The sequence below is a fragment of the Ascaphus truei genome, chromosome 3 (assembly GCF_040206685.1).
Source record: "Ascaphus truei isolate aAscTru1 chromosome 3, aAscTru1.hap1, whole genome shotgun sequence".
In the NCBI taxonomy this organism is placed as follows: Eukaryota; Metazoa; Chordata; class Amphibia; order Anura; family Ascaphidae; genus Ascaphus; species Ascaphus truei.
The window spans coordinates 416,343,945-416,369,773 of NC_134485.1; the positions used below are offsets into that span (position 1 = coordinate 416,343,945).

At 45.2% G+C, this 25,829-nt stretch overlaps 1 protein-coding gene across 3 annotated transcripts in view; it reads right to left on the reverse strand.

Moving 5' to 3' along the window:
• GDPD5 (glycerophosphodiester phosphodiesterase domain containing 5) overlaps positions 1–25,829 on the reverse strand; it is a 362,801-nt gene that overhangs the window by 76,436 nt on the left and 260,536 nt on the right. For all 3 annotated transcript variants that reach the window (XR_012800052.1, XM_075592696.1, XM_075592695.1), the window contains exons 5-8: positions 11,213–11,272; positions 9,862–9,960; positions 6,711–6,804; positions 3,962–4,107 (exon numbers count right to left, since the gene is read on the reverse strand). Coding sequence is in view for 2 of the 3 variants with exons in the window: in XM_075592696.1 (XP_075448811.1) it covers positions 3,962–4,107; positions 6,711–6,804; positions 9,862–9,960; positions 11,213–11,272 (399 nt within the window). In the remaining variant the exon portion in view is untranslated. The remainder of the gene's footprint in view (positions 1–3,961; positions 4,108–6,710; positions 6,805–9,861; positions 9,961–11,212; positions 11,273–25,829) is intronic.

Sequence of the window (25,829 nt, forward strand, 5' to 3'; positions counted from 1 at the left end):
CCCTGCTTGGCAGTACCCAAAACAAGGGCTCCTCGGGGCCACTTCGTCATACAATATACTGGGACCTTGAGGTACAATACGTTTCTGTTCTATCTCCCTCAACCGGTGATCCAACTCATCCCCCATTTCCTACGGAGTGAAAGAACCAGCCGCCCACCAATGGTCTACTACATCGTTCTTAATCAATAAGAATCGCGTACGATCCATCCCTTCGTGGTACCCGGTGAACAAAGGTGCCCACCATTTATCGCGGTGTTCGTAAGCAGCGGCCTGACTAGTGCGCTCCCCATCCGACTCTACCTGGGACGATACACCGGACGTACCCGCATCAGTAGATCGCGAGCAATCTCTCCTTCCCTTGGCATTTATGTACCGGGTAGGATTCATCTAATGCACCACGGGTCGGGAAGACCCAGCATCGGCTGGAGTAGGTGACCCACGGGCTTTCCCTCTAGCTGTAGGACAAAACGGTACAGGGTTAGGCACAGGTATTGCGCTCGAATATGGTATCTCCCCTTCAGTTCCCTCATCACTCAGTTCCCAATCCCGCAAGTCCTTGGAGTATTTGGGGAATTTACATAATTTATCCCTGGTAGGTCCCGGTGGCACCACTCGTGACGGGGCAGGGCAGTGGCCGGGGCAGGGGGGCTAAGGGCCGGGGTAGGAAAAACGTCCAGAACCTTGTCCAGTAAACAGGTAACACCCCGCCCACGGAACGTCTTCTTCGCGGCACTCCCCCTCAGGCTTTGGGGCTTTCGAGAGGGGCCTCGACTTTGTAGAATAGCCCTGGCCATGGCAAAGGCTCTCTGTTGCAAGGAAAACATTCCCCCAGGACTGGTCTTTCTTTCAGTGGAACCGGAACTGATGTTATCCGAATCGCCTGCAGAGCTCCCATCCGCCCCGGGGTCACGCACCGGCCGTGCGTCGAGGACCGCCGGGGCGGCGGTGGTACCTCCGGTACACGAACGAACAAGTAGGCCTCAAGCCTCTCTTTCTCGTTCACCATGAGTGCGGTCTGTGTCTGGCGGGAGTAAGGGGGTGGTGGGGTCTCCTTACCACTCCGCTGCTTTTTGATGACATCTGGCTCCGCTAGGATCGTCTCGGTCTCTGTCTCCATTGCACTGGGAGTCACCACGGCGGTGGGACTCGTACGGGCCTCCGGACTCACCAGCGTTTGCCGTCGGATGGTCCCCGGACTTGTCTGTTCTCTTTTGATGCCTTTGGGGTGGTTCGTCGGTAGGCGCATCGCCACCGGTGTTACACCCATCTCTTCCTCCTCTGAAGAAATCACGATCGGTTCCTCCACTGGGAAGTCACCTGGTTCTTCAGCGATACAACCAGTGGATATAGGTACAAAATGTCCTCGCTTGTGTACCTCCACTGCGGTCGCGTTTGTCTGGGTGGCCAGCTTACTTACTTCAATATCTAGCTGAGCCTTGGTTCCTCCCGATATGGTATACCGGGGACCCAGAGCAGTCTTTTCTCGGTTGTCCGCCACCTCCGTCAGAGTTCCTGGAGAGGCACCCCGTGGCGTGCCGAACAAATCCCGCGGCTCGGTTGGCCGTAAGTAGAACGTACCGCACTTGGCACATCGGGCCTTAGTACTCGGTACCGCGCCGGGTAGTCCGCAGTGCACACACAAGCACCGAACATATTCATGCTCCGCTACGGCCACGACCAGTAGGCCTCCAGGTACTTGGTGGATGGAGGTGCTTATTTCTGACATAATTCGTTCAGAGGGAAAACAAGACAAGTGTCCAGCTCCTTGCTCCTTGAATGTCAGACAAAAGTTACGCTCCTCGCTCAGGTCTCCGGTCCCTCCCTTCGCGGGGGAGGACCTTCCTGATTGGCTCTGGGTGGACCCCCTCCCTCTGGTGGAATCCAGAGACGGGGTCGTTTCCTTGTCAACATGACGTGGCCTTTCGGCTTTCACGCCACTCAGCTCCTCCTGCAAGGAATCTGGGTTTGGCGCCAGACTCTTGCACATTTCCCGCCACAACTGTCTCACAGTCCTCTTGCAAATCTCACGTGCTTGCTCCAGGCTCGGCGGGAACCGCCATTTTAGCTCGCCTCTCCGCGGAGCACATGTAGGGATGGCCGCCATCTTGGATACTCCCTCCAAATGTACCTGTGCCCCACTCTCCATGTCTAACGACGGGTATCTCGTAACTAGACCATGTTTTCCCTCCAAAAGTGGATTCTGCATCTTCATACTGTATGTGACCCACTAAATTGAGGTGGCTGGTACCCCAGGCTCAACAGAACTCCTCTCCTACTCTCCTATGCACTGTACTCTCCCTATCTACTTGCAAGTGCTTGGTGGTGCGGGTGATAGCTAAGATACCTCTTGTCTAGGTATGGGGGTCTCCTGCTTTTGGCCGCTATAGCGGGGCCCTGGGCTATGGTCCCTGGTCTGGTTAACAGGCTGAGCCCCCCAGTAACTCATGCTATCCGCCTCAAGGGACTTAATCGGCTCTAACTATCCACCCCTTCGTAACGCGGCCCTGGGCCATGGTCCCCGGATTGGTTACCGCTATGACCCCCCCAGTTGCCTCACGCTACCTGCTTAGAATCACTTGCCGGGAGAGTGCATCTTAGTCTGTCTGTTCCGCCTCGCTATAAGCCGGTCCTGTTCTGATAGATATCCATATCACAGCAGCGCCTCCAAATGTAACCCTGTTTCCCCCCCCAATCTCTACGGGAGTGTGAGGGGTGCATGGGGGCTGGTTACATGTGGTGTGGTGCGTACCTGTGAGGAACAGGAGGGCCTGAGCTTCCCGCGATGTTGTGGGGGAGCCAGGACCGGGCTTCTGGGGTGATAGCCTCCATAATATCTTAGTGGTGCAGCGCCTCCATCTTCTATACTCCCAGGGTAATGGGACAGGACCGGTATAGAAGAACCCCTTAGGTCCCAGGGTTATACTCTCCAAATCACACACAGTCTTTACGTAGCCTCCTGATACTCCTCGGACCGTTCCGCAGGATTCGGGGCTCACGGATTAATACTCAGCAGCTCTAGACCCTTGGTATCATTGCTCGCTCGAACTCTTCTTAAGACGCACCATCAATAAGAGAGGAACATGGCACACAGCAAGGACGAAGAACAACAACCACACTCACCGGAGTGGGCTGCTAAATATAGAGCTATCCCTTCCCCTCCTGGTGTCAGCAGAACCTCCCCTCTTGCTCACGCCTGCAGCAGAGTCCAGGCCTGTGTCTACCATTCAGGTTAGGGCTATAAAGGGGGAAAACCCATAATGAGTACTGGTGCCTGATCTTAACAGGACTTACCGCAGTAGAAGGAAGATAGGTATAGCCTGAGCTGTTTACAAGGGGCTACACAACCATTTACAAAGTCACATCCCCTTCCTCTCCTGAGACAGGCTCTGGCTCGAGCCCTGCCCTCTTTCTAGCAGTGCACCAATTGTATCTACTGCCTGCCTGGTCACATGATCTTCCACACAGAACTTTGCATCTTGGGTAATCTCCTGCAGCACCAACAGTGATTTAAAGAACCCCCGAGTCGAATCTTAGGCGATCGATCACAGGAGAGCGAATCGATCGGCAACATGGCTAATCACTTGTCAGTGTGCAGATTGTATTGATGCACATATTGAATGTGATTTATTTTTTATTTTTAAACTTGAACTGCAGCTTTAAAAGGCAGGAAGTAAATGCTCGTCAGAGTTCCTGTTTCTGCTCAGCAAGAGAGGAAGGTCACAGAGGTTTGCCTGCGACCCTGCTGGGATTCAAACCCAGCACCAACCGAACTCCAGCCTGCAGGGACCCAGGCTTCTTGTTCACCAAAGATTTGCCTGAACAACAGGGTCCCCAATTTAATTTTTAAATAACATTAGGCATGAGGTATTTGTTTTGATTCAAATGAAGGCATATAGAGTATCACATCTATCTTAAAAGAAAAGAAAAAAACATTCTAGATGTTCACAGAAAAATATCTTACCATCGGTGCCCCTTGATGGCCAATAATCCCCGGTCTTGGGCCCAGATCCTTCTTCTCCATAATACAGGGCGAGGAGATGGTTAGTGGGACCAGATAAAGTGCAATTACGACAGCTAAGTATGCAATAATTATAAACATCTGAAAAACTAAAGAGAAAGCCATTATATAATTCTCTGCATTGAGACATCAGGCATGCAAATGAAAAACACACTTGTGATGAACAATTGTACATCCCTTCAATATTACAAACTGGATTTTTTTTCCACATTAAATCTCTTCTTCTGCCCATTGTTGAAATTGCTAAATGAGAGATGTTCTCCCTGGAACTGATTTTCCAAAGATGAAAGCTATATTTATTCTACAAGGAAAGAATGGGGGAGACCGCTGAAGTTCAGGTTTGTAATAAATTGCAGGACCTACATAATTCAATCAGTGTCACAACATATAAGTGGATCATCTACCTTAGGCTAAGGCCCCGGTATCTCCGCTGCAACGCGCGCCCGCGAGATTGGCGGCGCGTGCAGCCGATTCCCTGGTCTGCAGCTCACTGCAGGAAGAGAGACGGGGGGCGTGGCGGGGGAGCGGCCATGACGTCACCCGGCAGGTTCGCCCTCATTGGCTGAACCGCCGGGGGGCGTGCCGTATCGCTCGACGCGAGTCCTGCTCTCAATTCTATTGAGAGCAGGAGCAACTCTCGCCCCAGCACTGCGGCCCCCCCTCGCAGCGGGCCCAGCGCCATTGAGGGGAGGGCTCTCGTCCGTGCAGGGGAGGGCTCTCGTCCACAGCGGACGCTGTAGTAGGCAGCAGGGTCAAGGCCTTACAAGTGAGGACCCCTTTAAAGCCTACGGGGCAGCTGATTTACAGCAGGTAAGAGGAACATGTTGATTGCGAAGGGGACGATATTACTGGAGTCTATCATGCCATGTGAGGTGTGCAAGCTAGGATGTCTGCAGCTTTATTTAAAGTGGATGGAGTAATAATATCAATGTCATCGGGTCCCTGATGATGACCCCAGTGGGAGACCAAAACGTTGGTACCGAGTTTGTCCACTATTTATTTTGCTTAGATACAGTAAATGATTGTTCTTTGGGGTGCATTAGTATTCGTTTTGTTCCTGATGTAGCAAGCACACACAAACATCTACGCACAAGAGAGCTGCTGATTTTCTTGTGCTATAAGAGGCATCATTTTAAACCATAACAACATACAACTACTCCTGAATTATATTTGTGTGTGTAAAGGGTTACAAGCCAAACTCTTACAATAACTTGTCAAAATAAAATTCTGCAGGACATGTCTAACATTTCATTTTCTTCATCTGGTTAACTTGAAACTCTACTGACATATTACCCAACAAATTGTGAAACTTGTTTGGGAAGGACGAAGCCATACAGTATGTTAGGGTTCAGGAGAAAGAACCAAAAAATTGGAAGGGTTTGAGTTCCTAGGGAGAAACGACCAGTGCAGTTCCATACCTCTCCCCTAATGGGGAGACACTCAAGTGTGTAAGGGCTGGGCCGCGCTGCGCTCGGCGGCGCGGACGGCCGCGCGAGCGTTCCCCACCAGCAGGGGAATCCTCCGTAGCCGGTCCCAGTCCCCCCTCGCTGACGGCTCACTACGCACTGTGACGCGTCAGCTGGCAGGGGATTCAAGAAAATTGTGATCCCGAGCGGTGAAGCGTCACGTGGTGCGCTGATGAGCCAATCAGCGGTGGGGGCGGGAGCTATTATCAGGCAGCTTCCTACTCAAGGTAGTGTGTGTGTGTTTTTTGTGGCAGAAGGGGGAGGGAGCTGCTTACCTTACAGCAGCCCGCAGCAGCTCCCTCCTGCAGCCCAAGCCCGTGGAGAGAGGGAGGGGGGGAGTAGCGGGTCCCTCCGCTCAAGCCACGCCCCCCCCTTCCCACTCCGGCTCCCTACAGACCGGATATCGCGGTCTGTGTCTGTCAGCGCCCCGCCTGTCTGCAGTGCGGGCGCGCTGACTGAGGGAGCGGGGCCTTAGGCTGCGCTTACAGTGCCAGCAACAGCGCCTCGATGTCACGTCAAAATAAATGCATTGCCGCAGTCGTGTGCGCTTATAGTAAGCCCGGCGCGACAGAGCAACAGCTTGGTCTCGATCGCTGGAAGTCATCTCAATTTGATTATTCCAGCGACCGCAGCCTGACGTCACCGGCACTATAAGCACAGCCTTAGCCTCACGCATTCCTGCAGCCCCAGCGATGTGGTCACGTCATAAAGCTGCTTCACCCTCATTGGCTGAACCACTCACGTGACGCGGATGTCACGCGGCCGCGCTTGAATAGACAATTTTTTGTCTTCAAAACACGGTCGCAGCATTGCGCTGCAGCATTGCGCTCCGTCATGCGCGCACACACAGCGGCCTCATAGGCATTAGGCAATTTGAGGTTGGCGCGCAAGTGAGTGCCATTGCACGCTGTATAATCTCAGCCTAAGAGGGCAAGACTTATTAAAATCAAGGTCTCACCCTGTTAATGAGGCAGTTAAGGACTTGTTTGCAAGCTCATTTAATAAATAATCATTTACTATGAGTGCAACTACTGATTACATCATGTGAAAGAAAGCCATGTCATTGATTCGTTTGCAAATAAAATAACCTATGAGGTGAGGAACCAACACAGCTGATCTGCTCGTCCTTATAAAAGGCTGCCCCTGAATACGTCTAATATTTCCTGAAACAATCGGTAAGTGTGTTAGGGTTACAAACCAAAAACTTACGACTAATTCATACTCACCGACTTTCTCTGATCTTGCAAACTGACCAGCAATTATCCAAGCCAGCATAGTGACTGCAGCGAGGGCTCCTATGTGCAGGAAAGGAGCTGTAGCCTAAAGGAGAACAAAAAACACTTACAGGTATGTGATGATATGTGCTTGTGATCCCCTGCAGCACATGATTAAGAGTTCTGCGCCCCATTATGAAATGAAGCACCATTCCAGTTGTCATGTATCTGATAGGTCCCCAAACATTCGTAGTATTGGCAATAAACAACAAAGTGCGCTGTCGCAAAACAGTTCCCTTTAATTCCCCGATCTGGTAATTATCCCTCTGCTGCTTCTATTCTCCCGTGATCAGCGGGGTTTAACCGGAACACATGCAACAAAAAAGGGCGGAAAGAGAGAAAAACACAATAAGTATTAATTCAATCAAATTTATAAAAAAAAACACACAACATAACACATAGTAAAATAGGATCATCGATCTTGTGGGACTCATCTGTTCCTCGTGGCAGTTCCTTAATGGATGTGCGGATGATTGGATTAGGATGATCCTATTTTACTATGTACGTGTTCTGTTGTCTTTTTTATAAATTTTATTGAATTAAGACTTATTGTGTTTTTCCCTTTTTGTTGCATAGGTCCCCAGACCTGCCTTACCGCATACTCACACACAGCATACCGTGCTCTCACTGCACTTCTGGGCAATCACGTGCAAATCAGCACTCACAGGGACCGATTTAGAGTTGACTAATGACAGTGGCGTCGAAGCACAAACTAATGGCACAAATGGCTGTTTGAGAGCCCGTAAAAACGCAGACACCAATTTGGAGTTGGCCAACAAAAGGCACAAGACAGTTTGCCTGGGGGTTCGGGTACATTAATGACTCAGTAGGCAGAGCACACGCGTCTATTACTAATTTATTTAAATTGTATTTGGTCGTACACACATTAAATAGCACTTGTCTCGTTTTAGTGTCCAATATAGAATCGTATTAACAGCTGTTCTTCACTTGAGACCCATTCTTAATTATGGATCAGATGCTAATCGGGCTACACTACACGATCCCAGCATTTGCAAGGTACATTTAAATGAGCCAGAACGGTTAGTCTGTGAGGATCCCATGAGATCCAATATACTGGCACAGCACAAGAGATAATCACATAAAAGTGGTTTATTGGGTCCAAAATGCACACATATGTCCGACGTGTCGGTCCCCAGGGGGACCTACTTCACCCCCGAAGGTCGCCCTGGGGACCGACACGTCGGGCCTACAGTACTGTATGTGTGCATTTTGGACCCAATAAACCACTTTTATGCGATTGTCCCTTGTGCCGTGTCGGTATATTGGATCGCAGACTAACTACTTACCCTTTACCGTGCACCACACCTGCCTCTGCCTCTCAGTGTGTGCTGCCATTCTAATAAATAAATTGTTGCTGCTCTAGGCTCGGGCCTATCTTGCAATCTGGCATGGACCCACAGTGTGTCACTTTTTGCTTCTGATCCATTTAAGCTTATGCCTGCTGGTTTACACCGCTTTTAAAGCAACGTCTGGGTCAAATAAGTGCACTCCGTGCTTCCACTGCCGCCAGGCACTCTGGGTAATGGGATGCAGATTAGCATTTCGGGCTTTTTCAGTATAAATCAGCAGTGTTGCACTTCAGTGAATAAGCCCCACATTAGGTCACTATTTGCTTCTTATCCACTTAAACATGGATCCCTTATGCTGGTATGTGCCCATCTTTTTAAGTCAAAGCCTGGGTTACAGACATGTGTTGGAAGGTAACCTGCTCACAGATGCTGGCTATGCCCTTTGTAAAAAGAACACTATAGATCTATACATATGTCATGCACAGTATACGGGTACAGATATAATGTAGCGGGTTTAATCATTTTCTTTGGTGTGATTTGTCACAATATTTTGAGATATAGTTGGCCAATATTGCCTTTGAATGCCATGGAAACTAATATTCTGCATTATACACACTACTGTATTAAAAGTTATAATATGAAATATGATGCCATAAAGCATGCAAATCCCTGTTTTTCCACACATTAAGGAGCAATCCAAGCAATAACTTCTTTTTTTATTTAAATAAATCAGTTCTATAGTATTAGATAATACTTAGAACCAATTTTTTTTTCCATTTTAAAATTCAACTCTTAATACCATTTTTAATAAGTTTAATATACTGTACTGAGCATCTTTTGATTTCGCTAGTAAGTTTTAGCACACTTCCCCAGCAGTGCAAGATATTTGTAACACTTTCCTGTTTGCGATAATCTGTTGCCAATATTCCCAGCAGTTAGAGCTGCAAACTGTAACAATAGATAATGTTACCGTAGTCATATAAAGATACCTTGTAGATGCTGAGTTGCACTAGTTGAATGATTTATTTGAAACTGAAAAGGCAGCCATTTAGTGAACCCTGGGAAGCAGGATTTTGCTGACCAATCACGGGAGAACGAATCAAATATCAGCTTAGGTAATTGGTTTTCAATAAAAGTAATCAAATGCTGCATATACTAAAACAAAAAGATTTTATTTAAAAAACATTTTTAGCTACTTGGATTGTCACTTTAAATACAGTATAACCATTAGTGTACTGTGATCTTAAGTAGGACCGCTGCCTTAAATACCAAGTATTTGATAGACTGTAAAATACCAGGTGTTTGTTTTTTTGCTGCACTTCACTCAGGAGCGAGCGTTTTGTAATCCAATAACTTTTCTCCCAAATGGACAAGACTGACTGTGTCTGGCACCAGGGCAAGCCGCGTGACTATGACCGCGGATACCCCGGCACCGGAGGACTATCACGGACTATCGCCGGAAGCACGGACCCCTCCCCCCACAGAGCGATCGCGGCAGACACTCTCTCCGGAGCCGTGTAGTTGTGATTTTGGAGCTGTGGCTCTGGACACGGCGAGTCTTGCTACATTTGTATGTAGAAACTCCCAAAAGGGAAAAAAACAGCTCTGATGTCTATTGCTACATTTGTAGTACATAACTGCATGCTTATCTCAGATTGCTCATATTTAATAATGCAGCAGTGTCAAAAACCACTGTTCTCCCCACAGACCGGTTTCATTTCAGGGGGAAATTTGAAACCACATATTTCAAGACCAAAAGCAAAGCGAGCGGCAGTTTAATGCACTTACTGTACCTGGAAGGAGATTAGAACGACTTCCCACTCTTCTTCCCACATGTGTTCTACGGAAGCCATGGCTATGACGGTGGCAACCAGAATAGCTGCTAAGCAAGCCTGAACAAGAGAGAGAATATAGTACCATAGCTTTTCCACGGGTTAAACTGTTCTGAAGGATTTACATATCTCCATTTCTTGCACATAATGGGCAGTGAGCAAATGTACTGAAGATAAACTAGATTTGTTTTATTTTTATTTAAAGATGGAAATAAACTAATGGATGAACTGCATTTAAACCTATGAGACGTAAAATGGCATTAGTTCACTTTGCTTCTAGGAGGGGCTGTCCCTGTCCCTTTACGGGTCCGACTTCAGTACAATAATTCTGTCCCAGGCAGCATCATCATTTCAGGGTTTGTAAATATACATTTCTGTTTGGGACAGGAGCGTAGACTGTGGATTGGAACGTACAGTACTGAAGGTCCTCAGACGGCAGCCAGAGTTTTAATCAAATGGATGTTAACGGATGTACAAATTCCACTTTTGCATTGTTCTCACACCGCAGTTTTATAAGTCTAAATATTTTACTTACAATAACACACACCACCACACACACGCCACACCACAGAGACACACCCACGCCACACCACAGAGACACACCCACGCCACACCACAGAGACACACCCACGCCACAGAGACACACCCGCACCACAGAGACACACCCGCACCACAGAGACACACCCGCACCACAGAGACACACCCGCACCACAGAGACACACCCGCACCACAGAGACACACCCGCACCGCAGAGACACACCCGCACCGCAGACACACCCGCACCACAGAGACACACCCGCACCACAGAGACACACCCGCACCACAGAGACACACCCACACCAAAGAGACACACCCACACCACAGACACACCCACACCACAGACACACCCACACCACAGAGACACACCCACACCACAGAGACACACCCACACACCATCCTTACCCACCCACAACTCCCCCTTGCCCACACTGCAAGAAGTAAAAGTCCCTATTTTAATCCAGATGGCTGTTGAGAAAAATAATAAAATGCACCTCATGTGAATTAATTATTTTAAACTGTTCGCTAATTTGTGTTCAAGGGAGGCTTATTATGCATTGCTGCAGTTTGGTAATAACCTGGATATAATGCCTTTGCTGGAAAGAATAAATTGACTTCAAATATAGCCATTTGCCGTGTAACATCCAATGCTGTGTAACCGGGAGATAAGACATTTGCATTGCTTATTATTTGTGATGAGCCACCTGTGCTACAGGCTCTGACAATTCCCTCCGCGCCCAGCTCTGCCTATCTCCAGCCCAGAAAACAGCATTACCTTGTGGAGCCAGTGTAAGTTCAATTGCTGTCCCACCGCAATGTGGCATAGTGCTAATATCTGCAACGGGAAGCAGAGGAATAATTGTAACAAGCAGACGTGTGAACATGAAGTCATTAGAGACCAGCGTAATTATCAGGCAAAAAAAAAAAAACCCTGAAAAAAACACTTTAATTTTCATTAAAAACAAACCGTTTTTCATGGTCTGAGGGACGATGTATCGGCCTCCTGAAAAATAAACATGATGCACTACATAATGATAACACTGCTACACATTAATTCTCCTGTGGATACAGTAACTCTCACTCCCTTTATGAGATATCATTGGATGCTAGGACTCTGGGTTTTTTTTGTTTGCCTTCCTCTGGATCAATAAGTAAGTATAGATATAGGATAAAGTATCTCGTCTAAATTTAGCATAGGTTGAACTTGATGGACGTATGTCTTTTTTCAACCTCATCTACTATGTAACGCACACCCTCCTCTTCCTTTATTCTGTCATTGCCAATTTCATTTCCCCTTACGCCGCAGTAACACAAGTAACTTTTACCACGACAAGAATGTCTGCTTGCCCAGATGCACTAAGTTCTGTTAAATCAGGGCAGATAATGTCAGGTTACCTAAATTAGTAACCGACGTTATTTCCCACCCCAAGTTTAATACATATCCACAAAGGTGATATTATATGCAAAAACAATGGCCGTCGTATATAAGCATAGGCTTAAGGTCAGGTTACATTAGCACTATATTGTGTTAACTTCAAATAAACTTTACAAATGGTTTAGATGCTCTAGAATTCGATGTACTGCACCGACACACTTTATTCGAGCAAATACCCAGTATGTACCTGGCAGATACCTGGAATGCGCCGCTTCTCACCTCTGACAAGCCCCGTTGTGTTTGCCTTCCCAGCCTGGGTTCATGCCTGGCTGACGGGCGGCTGATCTGTTAAATGATAATGATTAGGATTTAATAGGCTGCAATGCTTCGCGTGTCTACCAGATGGCATAAATTCATGAATTGTAATGCTATATATATATATATATATATATATATATATATATATATATATATATATATATATATATATATATATATATATATACACACTGTGCAGTATTGCAGCCAGCGGGAATAAAATGCTTCAATCCCTGCCTGGAAAATAACCCAATGCACTCGGGCAGAAAACAGTCACAAACCTCAATACACCCGGGTATACCCGAATTCGTGGGACTAGCCGAGCTCGAATAAAGTGTGTCGCCAGTGTACAGATCTGGTGCTATTTACTTTCTTTGTGGGCGCCAGGAAACATGCGTATTAACAGAGCCTGACCACGGCCGACCGCAGCTCCCGGCATGCCCACAAGGCCAGTAATGCTGGCTGCCCTGAAGGGATTAACGCAACAGGGGTCCCTGCTTCTGAATGGGACTCCCGCAGCGTTAATACTACTAGGCCGACACCATTCTGAGAGCTGCTCAGAGACATCAGAGAGAAGCAGTCTGTGTCGCCCCGCGCAGATCATACAGCAGATCTCACTAGTTGTATTATTTTTAGTACACCGTATTGAAGTAGGGGGTCTAGGGAGCCGAATCACCTTTAATTCAGGTCCGGGAACCCCATGCTTCCCGAGGTACAGGTCTCCGTATGGGTTGCCGGCATCTCTTGCAAGTTTAAATCTTCTGTGTCGAGGCCCACGTGACCGGGACATTTAAACAGCCCAAAGATACCGGCACCCCCTACAAAAGGTCTGTATCTCGGGAAGCAAGGGGTCCCCAGACCTGAAATAAAGAGGGTTCAGCTCCGGAGTTCCCCTGCTTCAATACTGCATACTAAAAGTACAAATAAAAGCAAAGCTGCATTACCTTCGTGGCTAACCGCTAAGGTAATGAAGTGGTTAAACCCTTTCTTCCCCGTCTTCATCTAGACTAATGCCCAATATCCCTATTAACCACATGTAATAGGGGTTTTGCTCATTAACAAAATACACACAGTATTTACCAAAAAATAAAACAAATACATTTGAAACATAAAATCATTGATTGTCACTGTGGTTAACTAGACCCTCTCAATGGAGAGCCACGATAGCTTGCCAAATTGGCAATCAATATTAAGCTGTAATTAAAAAAAAACCACATTAATTAAAATACATTAATAAACCCCCCACCATTACCTTAGTGGCTAACCGCTAAGGAAATTAAGAAGTTAAACCCTCCCACCACCCCCTGTTAAGATCACTACACCATTCATTTACACTAGCAACAGATATTTTGACTGCCACAGGTCACAGTACCAAAAATAGAAAATGGTGCACCCAGTGGAATTAGTCAACAAACTTCCACCCATAGAACCAGAAAGTTCAGTTCATGCATGTTTGTGGAACAGAAGAGGAGAGGGCAGAGAAGATGATGTTACGATCCATTGCAATTTTATTCTAACGGGACATCTTTCCTCACAGCTCTCCAAGTCACAACCAACCCAAAACCCTGCTGCTAGAATTCTCCCACTCGTTAACTTTCATATCATCAATAAATTCCTCCTGCCCTGCACCCATGCTGGCCAACATCGGAGAGCTTCTTCCAGTAAGAGTTGGAATGAAGATGCAGGAGTTTTCTAAAGATCCCATCGGGAAGGGAATTTTTTCCCCAGAGAGCAGGGATACATTGTTTATCTACTAATCAGGAGTCCAGCTCAAATAGGAAGAGTTATCAGTCAGTATGCCTCTCTAGGCTAGAGTCCCTAAAGATTGATGCATGAAAAAATTAACGACAACATCACTGTTTAACGCCCACTTAATTTATCGACCTATTCACTAGAGCCGTATCGCGAGTGATAAAGCGGTGTTAAGGGGCTTTCTATTGCACCAGTATACCAAGTGTTGGTGTTATTATGAGGCGTACGCAAATGAGTAATTCAAGTCACCTGCCGATATTGAATTACCTTTAGAAAAAGATCTATAATTGGTATCATCTATCCCAAGCTGGCGTTAGGCCCATCTACCCTATGCAGTTAATTGCCACTATATACACACTGCACACAAGATACTGTAAGACTAGTCAACTAGAACAACTTTGATATAACTATCTCATATAGTGCTTTTCTCCCAATGGGACTCAAGGCGCTTCACAATTGCAGTATAGTGCGCGGTGCGCAGCGCATAGGAATTTTACAGACAGTCCAGATGAGCTTACAATCTATATTTCTGGGGTCTGAGACACAGGGAGATAAAGTTACTTGCCCAAGGTCACAAGTAGCTGACACCAGGAATTGAACCAGGCTCCCCTGATTCAAAGTCAGTGTCATTGTTTACAGAGTCGCTGTTTTACCACACTGAGACGCTCCTAGGTGACAAAACAACATTCTATTCAGATTGTAGAACATATAAACCTCCAAGTGGCCAGGTAGTTATAGTCAGCCCATGATTTGCTTCCATTTTGGATAATAAACGCTTAATACAGCTCAACCCCATTATAGCATGATCCGCTACAACGCGGATCCGTTTATAACGTGGTCTGAGCATGGCTCCCGATTTAAAAACATCTCCATTTTTTATTTAAACATTCAATGCTTTATTGCTAACGGACTTATACACACACACCTACAACTTGTGGGAATTGAACATGAATACATTTTATATAATATGTGGTAATAGGTGTGTTTGTCATGTGACCCTCCTCTGCACTCGAAAGTCTGCGAAATGCCACACACGTGGACGCAGCCTGAAGTAGGGAGAGCTGCAGAGAGGAGAGAGCTGCAGATGCCAGTACGTTCTTGCGCCGGCAAAATTTTATAACGCGATCCCGGTTATAACGCAGTCTCATTCTGTGGATCCCGAGGACCGCGTTATAACGGGGTTCAGCTGTAGTTCCCCATATCACTGTTATACTTTTTGTGCTTTATTTGTAGGGTGTTTATGTTGTATGTTGACCCTGTTGGAGCCTAGAGACATTTCCTTTGTAATGCATTGGTAGCATCAAACATTGGAGCTGAAATCACTCTCTGTCATAAGGTTTTGTAAGATATCCTATTACATGACCCTATGATAGAAGTGTGGGATATGCATCACCCCTCCCCATAATTGCATCACTAACGCTGATGAAAGCGGAGTTACCGCTTATTTGTAGCGGCAGGGCTTTTTAGCCCAGCGTGAACTAATTTTTGAGGATGCAAATTCACCAAGATGCATATCGTTACCCATCGGTCACACTCGAGTGTTCATAGACTTGCCCCTTCTTCAGGGGTTATGGGGATAAGTGGTGCGCAAGCGCAAGAAACGCGTAGGGCAAAGTTCAGAGCTAAACCTGACGGACTGACGTGAGCAGCGCGACAGACTTGGATCATAAGCAGGAAGAGGCTTCTACCTCAAGGTCCGCCCCCAAGTGTCGGAACACCCGCCCAAGGGACGCGGGGAAGCACAAGAGCAAGTCTATGAACACTCCAGTGTGACCGAAGGAAGACCTTACACATTGCGACCGATCATTCACTGCCTGTTTACATCTCCCATCCTGTGAGTAGGGTCCTGGTTTTAACCTACCGGACCAGCGGTCTCACTGTCATCCGCACATTAGCAATTTTATATTGTTTTATTCTCTTATTAAATTAGCTTTAATTTAATTTCAGCCTTGCTATTTTCTGTTCTGTTTGTCAGTGTAGTGTTTGTTTTGTATGTGGTGTCAGTCATTGTTATATGTGTGTTGCAGTTAGTGTTAGTTCTACAGCTGCGGCCCCTTTTATTCTCCAACATCTCCGATTTTTTCCGGGGATTTTTTCCGAATGCCACGCAATTCACCGCGTTCATGCCGCATTCATGCCGGCGTCACCCGCGGTTGATGTGTTTATTGATAATGGTTCGGATTTAATTGGTTGCAATTCTTCGCGTATCCGCCAGGTGGCAGATATTCATGAATTGTAATGCGCATGCGCTTCAGTAATGTGTCGACTTGCAGGTGTTTAAAAAAATACCACAGTGGACCATTGTAAATTGACCTTGGTACTGAAGAAGTTACAATAATGTATCAATTTAGGCTTTTCATATTAAAAAATAAATGCACAGTGTCTGGTGTTTTATTGTCCTGAGAATCCCGACATGAGTGCATCACTGCAGTCCGTGTTCCAAAAACCCGACATAACGTACGCTTATTTAATATGGGCCGCGATTAGTGCAACAGATGATAAGATGGCAACAGTCGGTCAAATTTATCAGTATTTTATCGAAAACTATAACTTTTACAAATTTTCACCAGATGCTCATGTGTGGAAGCGTGCAATTAGGAAAAAGTTATGTATCGATCCGTGTTTTTTTCATATTCATCCCGGTGTTATTGGAGGGTATTAGTGTGTAGCTCCAGATTTTTCCCGTATCTTTGATCATGGAGACTTCAAAAGGCGAAAGGTCATGTTAAAACCAATTAAGAAACATCAGTCGCTGGCAAGCAATGCGCCAGCTTCCAATAATTCCCCGTCAGTGAAAACCTGGTGACCGGCAACCTTTGCTGTCTGTCCCCGCCCGGATACCTGCAACCTGAGCCGGATTTCGCGTACAGATTCCAGCAAGCTTGCATGTACCAAAGCGATTTCCAGCCTCATCAGGTGTCAACTATAGGTGTAGTAGTCCCGCTGTCACCTGTCAACTACGTGTATAATCAAGAATACGGGACTGGCAGTGGCTCGGCGCCAGCTGATTGGCAAAGTGTATGGTGAGTAATGTTACCGTATTTTATTCTTTTTTTGAAATATCAATATCAATGCAGTGTCAAGCGATTCTCCTGTAAGCAATATCATTGGCTGAGCAGCTTCTACAGTAGATACTGAACAATTGGTGTCATCACATCTACAGTAGGCACATGCGCATGTGAACAGGAGATGCCCCCGAGAAAATTATTGGTGGGACTGACTGTGGGAACTTCTTTAGGGGACTGACTGACTATTACAGTAAAACTTGTACTTTTGTTTTTCCTCAGAAAAGAAAACTTTGTCATCTCATGCGGAAAACGGCAAATGGAGCGATTTCGATGGATAATATCGCTTTGTGCAACAATGCCTGCACATTGCTTAATCGGATTTAAAAAACCACGTACCGGAGTCAACAGTTTAGTGGCCGTTGTTATTGTTTAGGATAGAATAACTGAGAGCTTCATAGAAAACCTGAAACAGTATGCTGTTGTTTTCAGACCATATACAATATTTTTTTATATACATACTGTATAATAAACCCGAAAAATAATAAGTATACATTTATTCTACCTGTATTCCAGTACATATGTGTATTCTATACCCGTACAGCATGTATTGTTTTAATACTCTTGTGATGTACTGCGCATGCCTACAGTATACAGTACAGTACTGTACAGTATGCCTGGACAGTACTGTACTGTATGTTCTAGAAACACTGTACTTTGTTATAAAAGGAGACAATTAAACAATTTAAAACAAATCAACATTTTCTTTTATTGGTGGAGTAAGTATAAAAACATTTATGGAGTAAGTAAAAACATTTAAAAATACAATTGAAAAACATTTAAAGTGTACCACAATTCAAAACATTTACAGGTATATGGTGTACTGCTAGTAAAAACATTTATGTGCAGTATCTTGTGTAAGTAAAAACATTTCTTTATTAATACAATTTAAAACATGCAACATTTCCTTTATTGAAGTACAGAAAGTCAAAACATTTACAGCACAGGTGTACAGTATGGTGTTAGTAAAAACATTTCTTTATTAATACAATAAAGTTAAGAATACAATTTATGAATACAGTAAGTCAGGCCTGTACAACTCCAGTCCTCGAGGGCCGCAAACAGGCCCTCGAGGACTGGAGTTGTGCCGGTCTTGTGTAAGTAAAAACATTTCTTTATTAATACAATTTAAAACAAGCAACAAGTCAAAAATTAAACAACATTTGAACAGTCACGCGAATTCGATACCCACCAGATTGTCCTTCCAAGGCCGATGCCTTGTATGACGCAAAATGCCATTAATGGAGTCTCTCACTATTTTCATTAAAGGATTAGTAATTGAAAAATAGCACTGCAATTCCTCCACAATAGTCCTTCTTAAATTTTCAGGAAGCGCCCTTTTCTCGCGATTTCCTTCGTAGTTTACACTGTTGGCCCACACGCAGTACACCGAGTAGGACACGTGGTGCTTGAAAATTAACATGGCATACTTCTGGGGTACACCAGCACTTGTTAACCTATACTTCTCCCTGAGTGGCTGGGGCAGCTCGCGCAGGATGATGTCGGGCACGGTCTCAATGCAAGCGTATGTGGGTTGGATTCTGGGAGCGGGTGTTCTTCTGGGAGCGGGTGTGCTTGTGGCAGCGAGCGAGGGTAGGTTGTCTGGGAGGATGCTTTTCTCCTGTCTTGGTCGCCGTGTTGTCTCCTGGCGTGGTCTTGACGGGGTTGTCATGTCATCCTCGTCAACGGCATACATACATGTACACATATTCTTCTGGTGGAGGGGATGCGCTTGGTGATGGAAGGATGAAGGTCCCATTCATCCCATCCATACCACCCTCCTGCTCCGGCGTCGGAGATACAGGGGCATGAACTCCGAGCAAATTATGTATCCCCGCTATGTCAGTCTCTATCTTCTCCATCCGTTGATCCAGCGCCTCCATCCGTTGTTCCAGCGCCTCCATCCGTTGATCCAGCGTCTCCATCCGTTGATTCAGCATCTCCATCCGTTGATCCAGCGTCTCCATCCGTTGATCCAGCGTCTCCATCCGTTGATCCAGCGTCTCCATCCGTTGATCCAGCGTCTCCATCCGTTGATCCAGCTTCTCCATCCGTTGATCCAGCTTCTCCATCCGTTGATCCAGCTTCTCCATCCGTTGATCCAGCTTCTCCATCCGTTGATCCAGCTTCTCCATCCGTTGATCCATAATTAGCATGGTCTCTAAAAGAAGATCTATCTTTACCAGCATAGTGGAGTTCCTGGGGATATCGACACTTAACCCATTCAGCATGCGGTCTAACGAGCTGGATCTTGTGCATGGGGTGGTGTGGACATCTGGGTGGATGGGTGCTATGGAGGATGAGATGGGGGTTCCCTGGAGAGAAGCGGCAACGTCGTCGAAGAGGGATGGAGAAAGTGACCTGTCGATTTCCGGGAGAGAAGCGGCAGAGTCGTCTAAGCGTAATGGAGAAAGTGACCTGTGGATTTCCGGGAGAGCAGCGGCAGCGTCGTCGAAGAGTAGTGGGGAAGATGGGCTGTGGGTTTCCGGGAGAACAGCGGCAGAGTCGTCTAAGCGTAATGGAGGACGTGGCCTGCGAATTCGATGGGTTGGCTGCCATTTGTTTTGCTTTGAGTGTACATCACCGAATTTATTCTTGACATAATAAGGCTTACGTGTATTAAAACCCTTAGCCTTTGGGGTCAGCAGAAGGTTTTCTTTATTAGCCTAAGCCTTTCGCTTTGGCCTTGGCTTGGAAATGGCTCCCGCCTTTCGCTTTTTCTGCATGACAGGCACGGCAGAGGCGAGTGGGTTCCTGCGTCCGTAGAATCGGGGTTGATCCATTGGAGCAGATGGCACAATGCAGTATCTGGACAAGGGAAAGTTCAGATACAGATCGAGTGGTGGGCTATGCAAAGTGTGTCACCTTTTATGAAGGGCAACGAGGTGCAGGTGTTGAAAGTGGGCATACTCTAATGTGAGTCATTAACGTATAAATACACCATCCATTTTGTGGATTCACTGCACATTGAATACACAGACTAAACATCGAATATACATTCTTGTGCTTGTATTTCTTTCTACTCGCAGCTATGCCTGTTAAAAAGATTTCAAAGGATCTCAGCATGAGAATTAAGGAGATGTACATGAGCAGACAACTAATTGCAGATATCCAACGCTGGTTAGGTGCTTCTGGTCTCGTTGAACCAGCAGCCACCGTGAGCTATCATGCACACGGAAAGACCAAAAAACGCACGAGGACATCAACGGTAACCAACGCGTAAGTATATTATACTGTATATATATCTTTAATTGTTTATATTGCTGCATATTAATATAACTATATATTATTGATCTATTATTGTGTATATCGCTGTATATTTATAAAACTATAAAACACAGTATATCTATTATTGTGTATATAGCGCTGTACAGTATATTTATAAAACACAGTATATCTATCTATTATTGTGTATATAGCGCTGTATATTTATAAAACTAACACAGTATATCTATTATTGTGTATATAGCGCTGTATATTTATAAAACTATAAAACACAGTATATCTATCTATTATTGTGTATATCGCTGTATATTTATAAAACTATAAAACACAGTACAGTATATCTATCTATTATTGTTTACTGTAAATGATGTGCTGTACTTGTGGCCTACTGCACTGTAACTTACAGGATTGTTTTTCTGTACACTGTAGGGAGACAACTCTTCTGGTCGACAAAATAAGTGAAGAGAATGATGAGAAGAGTGCCTTAAGGGTCAAAGACACTCTGCAGGAAAATCACAATCTCACTGTATCTGAGACCAGCATAAAGATGAGACGCAGAATTGGATGGAAATATGGACGTGTGAGGTTAGTACTGGACACTACAGGAGGTTAAAGTGTTGTTTAAGAAACTGTACTGTACCTATAAAATTATTCCTTGTCATTACAGAGCGTACCCTATGATAACGGATGTCAACAAGATCAAGAGAGTGGTCCAGGCCCAGGCATGGATCGACAGTGGAGAAACTTTTCAGGATTGCATCTTCACGGACGAGTCTACTGTATCGCTGGAGAGATTTGCCACCTTTGCATTCCACAAAAAAGGTCGCATATCTATGAAGCCGCGTCCAAAACACCCAGTGAAGATGCATGTGTGGGGTGCCATCTCTAGGCATGGACCAGGATGCATTGTCATCTTTGAAGGTAAAATAAGTCACACTCTTTTGCCTTATGCACTGTACTGTACTAGTGTGCAGTATTTTGAGCACTTTTCTTTTCTTGTTATAGGAATCATGAATAAAGCTTTTTTCCAAGAGCAAATTGTGCCTGAGATTGTGGAATACATCACACGTGAGTTCCCAGATGGTCACCGTTTCTATCAGGACAACGATCCGAAGCACACAGCGTCAACAGCGCATATTCTTGAGCGCGGTATCAACTGGGTGAAGACGCCAGCGGAGTAAGTGCGGTAACCGTGTCTCATTTTTTTCCACTGTTTACTGTGGATCTCTTTAACTAATTCTCCTTTTTTTCCCCCTCCAATGACAGATCGCCAGACTTCAATCCAATCGAAATGGTCTGGCATCAGCTGAAGGATCATATCCGAAAAGTCGTGAAACCCTCCAAAAGGATGAGTTGGCGCAAGGCATAATGAGTTTTTAGAACGATGTACTCACCGTGGAACGATTTAATAAATATATTGACCATATTGATTGTGTTGCCCATTGTGATAGAGCGTAATGGGCAAGCATCAGGAAGGTAGTATGGTACAGTACTGTACTGTAGTATGGTAAGTACAGGCACACCAAGTACAGTATGATACAGTTAAGTATGGCACAGATTGTTTTACAGCATGCACCTAACTGCACAATTTTTTTCTTTCCTGAGAGAGCAGCACTAGCCATCTGGTTACAAAGTATTTAACAGTAGTTACAGTATACAGTAGTTCCAGTATAGACTAGTTTGACAGTACTATCTGCATACTGTAGTCCAAGATGGAGTAGCTACAGTATACAGTACACAATGCCATAATATGCACATAACTGCACTAATTTTTCTTTTTCTTGTCTTTTCAGAGAAAAAAGGATGGAAAGGGGGAGAAGGGGAATCATGTGTACATTGTGTGAACTGTGTGTACAGTAAAGTGTATCTAAAGTGCAGTCATGATTTACACAAAGCCTCCCCTCGCTCAATGAATTACTGTACACAGAATGAGGCAGAAGATAAAGACGGAAAATTTTATATTAATTATATTATTATATATTATATATTATTAATATTATTATCAATGTGCATTATTCACGATTATCCGCCGGCCATCAATTTTCAACTGACAGAAGAACTGAATAAAGACTGCATTTTGTATTATTCATTATTATTTGTATATTTGTATTTTTTATTCCTGATAAAATAAAATAAATATTTCTTTACATTATGATTATCATGAATCATTGACACCCACCACCCTACACCAAAGAAAAAGAAAGAATGACAAAAAGTGTTAATTTACGGCAATCAATCAGATTATGGTTTTTTTAACTCTCAATTTCACAGTGCTGTGCTAATCAGATTTACATATCAAATTCGAGAAGGGATTATCACAAGCGTTACCGTAAACAAAGCATCAAAGGGTTGGGGGGGTGGATGGGCGAGTCATATGAATGGTGAACAATAGGCGCCGAAGTGAAATGGTGAAGTTATACACGCATGCGCAGTAATAATCAACTAGCTCCCTTCCCAAAGAGGATAACACGCAGGCGCAGAGATGTGACTCAAAGCCAACAATAGGAAAATTAATGAATGGTCTGAGAGAGGTGTCGATAAGAGGTTGAAATCCTTGAGCGAGCCTTGTGTGTGCACGCGCGGGGGGGGTGGGGGGAGGGGGTAAAGCTGCTTTAAGGATATCCCTGAACAGTTCAAAGAAATATTTTCATAATGATTTGACCCCCACACCCCCAAATACATAAAAATCACACAAATCATGTGCAGTCAAACGCACAGTGTCGCAGTCAAAAGCTACAGCACCGATTGAATATCGTAACATCAAGATGGTTTAGGCAGGAACATGTTGAGAAAATAATAATAAAAAATGACGAGAAAAAAAATGTTTTTTTTTTTTTTTTTTGGTCACTCTTGAACTTTTTTTCTTCCAATGAGCATTAATAATCAACACAGAAGAAAACAGTAAATCAAACCAGGCTCTGCACTGCACGTTATACACGCAGGAATGTGACGACAGGAATGTTATTGAAGCCAGAAACCATCCGTTCAAAGGAATGGCGTGAGAGAGGTGTACTGTAGAGAAGTTGAAATAGTGCAGTATATTATCCTGTGTGTGCGGGGGCGAGCGAGGGAAGAGCGCTATATACTGTACGCCGAAATGTGATACTGTTACAGTACACGCCTATGAGTTTCAACAATGTTCAAATGAGACATACAGTACATGCATGCATGCATAAATATGCAAATTTACAATTACTGCGCGCGCACACGCGGACTGACGTAGGTTGAACTGCTACAGTATTAGACTTTGAAGACAACAGCTCGCGAACGCCCACCTGAGTTTTTAGACAGTATTGCAGACAGCACTAATAATATGCTAATAATACGAGCGCTAAAATACCGGAGCATATTCCGTAAAAAGAGAAAATATACTGCACCTGCCCGCGGTTATCAGAGTTACGTCGCTACGGCCGCATTAGGATAAAGGGGGCCGCAGCTGTATGTAACATTGCTGGCAATATTGCACTATTACTGTACTTTCTTTGTGTTTCTGACATATCACGAAACGCACGGCCGTAACTTCATCTGACCATCTGGAAGTACAGGATCAGAAAGGTTCTGGACACTTTCTTCACTATTCTGGACTCTAAAGACTCGCACATATTGGACTTGTAAGGCGCCGGTTTTCCTTTGTTTCGTCTATACCAATATCCCGATTTGTATGAATCAGGCATTTACCAGGCAGCATAGCCCGCCACTAGGGTGTTAAATTCCTATATAGGTATATCACTTTTTATTCATTTTTTAGTGCTATTAATACACCACCTTTATTTTTATTTATATTCTTGTCATTGTGCAAATTTTATTGATAAACATATATATTTTTTAAAAACTACAGCTTGAAGTGCAGCTTTAATGCAATACAGCAATAGTCTGTGATGCTCTGAAAAGACTTTATTTGGGAAGCAGGGAACTGGCTATTCTCCTTTATACTGTAAGCACTTAGCATTTAAGCCCCGTCTACGGTGGAATGTCTGCAGTACCAGAGACAAGAACATTCCAACTCAACAATCGCATGATCTTGACTCGCCCACTGATGTCGGGTACCGAAAAAAGAAGTGCTCCCCTTCCGTGCTGGCAGAGGAGACCATCACATTTCCTACATGGTTAAACATAGCAAGCAATGTATGTATGTGATAGTATACCTGTAACTCCAGAGGCAGTAATACAGTACCATTGCTTATGGGAACAGCTACTTAATACACTCTCATAACAGTCACAAGGAAGGGTCGGAATCACTCCAGAAAGCAGGAACAAAACCACCAACTAAAAAGCAGTTTGCGCATGGTAGAACTGGTTACTGGATTCAGTAAGATATTCTTCTGTGCTTAATTACCTGTTTTATCACAGAAATTCCATGCTAGCAGTTTAATGAATAGGCCCCCATGTATTTGCTTACTAGCTATGCTCTTGTCAAGGCTATCATCTCTATTCCGCACTCTTCTTCTGCTCTTTCCAACCTCAAATCTCTCTTATACTGCCCCCCCCGTCATGATAGAGGGGGTTTGGCCCGGGATTAAAGGGGTTACACCCCATTTTGGCCACCCCCTACTCTCACTTGGGAAGCAAGGGGTTAACTGGACAGGGGTCCAGTAATGTGTTTTCTTCCGTATCCAACTGTTTATTCCCCTGTATAAAATGTGATGTCTCATCCTGGTGTTTGCACTCACACATACACTAGGGTTGATGCGGGAGGGAAGGGGTTAATGTTAATTTAGTGATTATAGCCCTTTGTTCCCTTTCCCGCCTTTTCAGGCTCCATTTTGCAGCGTTCCACAGGCCGCCATTGCGACTCCATGCGTTCTAATGGCAGAAGTAGCGGTTTTGGACCTGTTTTCCAGCGACGACCAGCAGGATGCGTCCGAGAGGAGGAGCGGCGGTTTCCCATTGTAAGTCAATGGGCTCATTGACTTCAATGGAGATTCCTCAACGCCGGCCTCGAGGAACAGGTTGGCAGCCATCCAAACCGCAGACCGCAAAAGCGGATACAATGTCTTTGAAAAGAGTTTAATCACTTCGGTCAAGTTCAAAGACAATTGGCGTGGGAATCTTAGGTTCTAGGGCCCCTGGGAATAAAGTTCTTTTTGCCCCTAGCTCCTAGGAACCCCCACACACGATCCACGCCAGGTCCAGGAATGAGAGACCCCCGTAAGGGGTCGAGCGGAGAAGGAGGGTCGCACCATTGACTTCAATGGTGGAGCGGAGGTCCCATTGAATCTAATGGCGGCGTGCGCCATGCATTGTCTATGGCGGAGCCGGCCATTGATTCCAATGGGGAAAAGCCGCGTGGCGTAAAAACGACTAAGTGTAAAATGATGAAAAATGTAAGTCCATATCTCCGGTTCTGGAATGACCAGGGGGATGGGATTTGAGTGGTATGTAGCCAAGGTTCCGGCTTTAATGCATGACCCTTCCCAGCCCCCTCCGACCAACCAGACGGAGTGTGGACGAATGTAAAGTTTGTTGGATTTTCCCATAGACTTCAATGGCGGCGGTTTTTCCATTGAAAGCCTATGGTGGGAAACCCCATTGACGGCAACAGCGGAGCCCGCCATTCAACGCTATGGCAGTGGACCCGTTGATTTCAATGGGGAAAGAGTGAAAAACAGAGATTCATTTTTTAAAGGGAAGAATCCTGTATTTTAAAAATGTGTTAA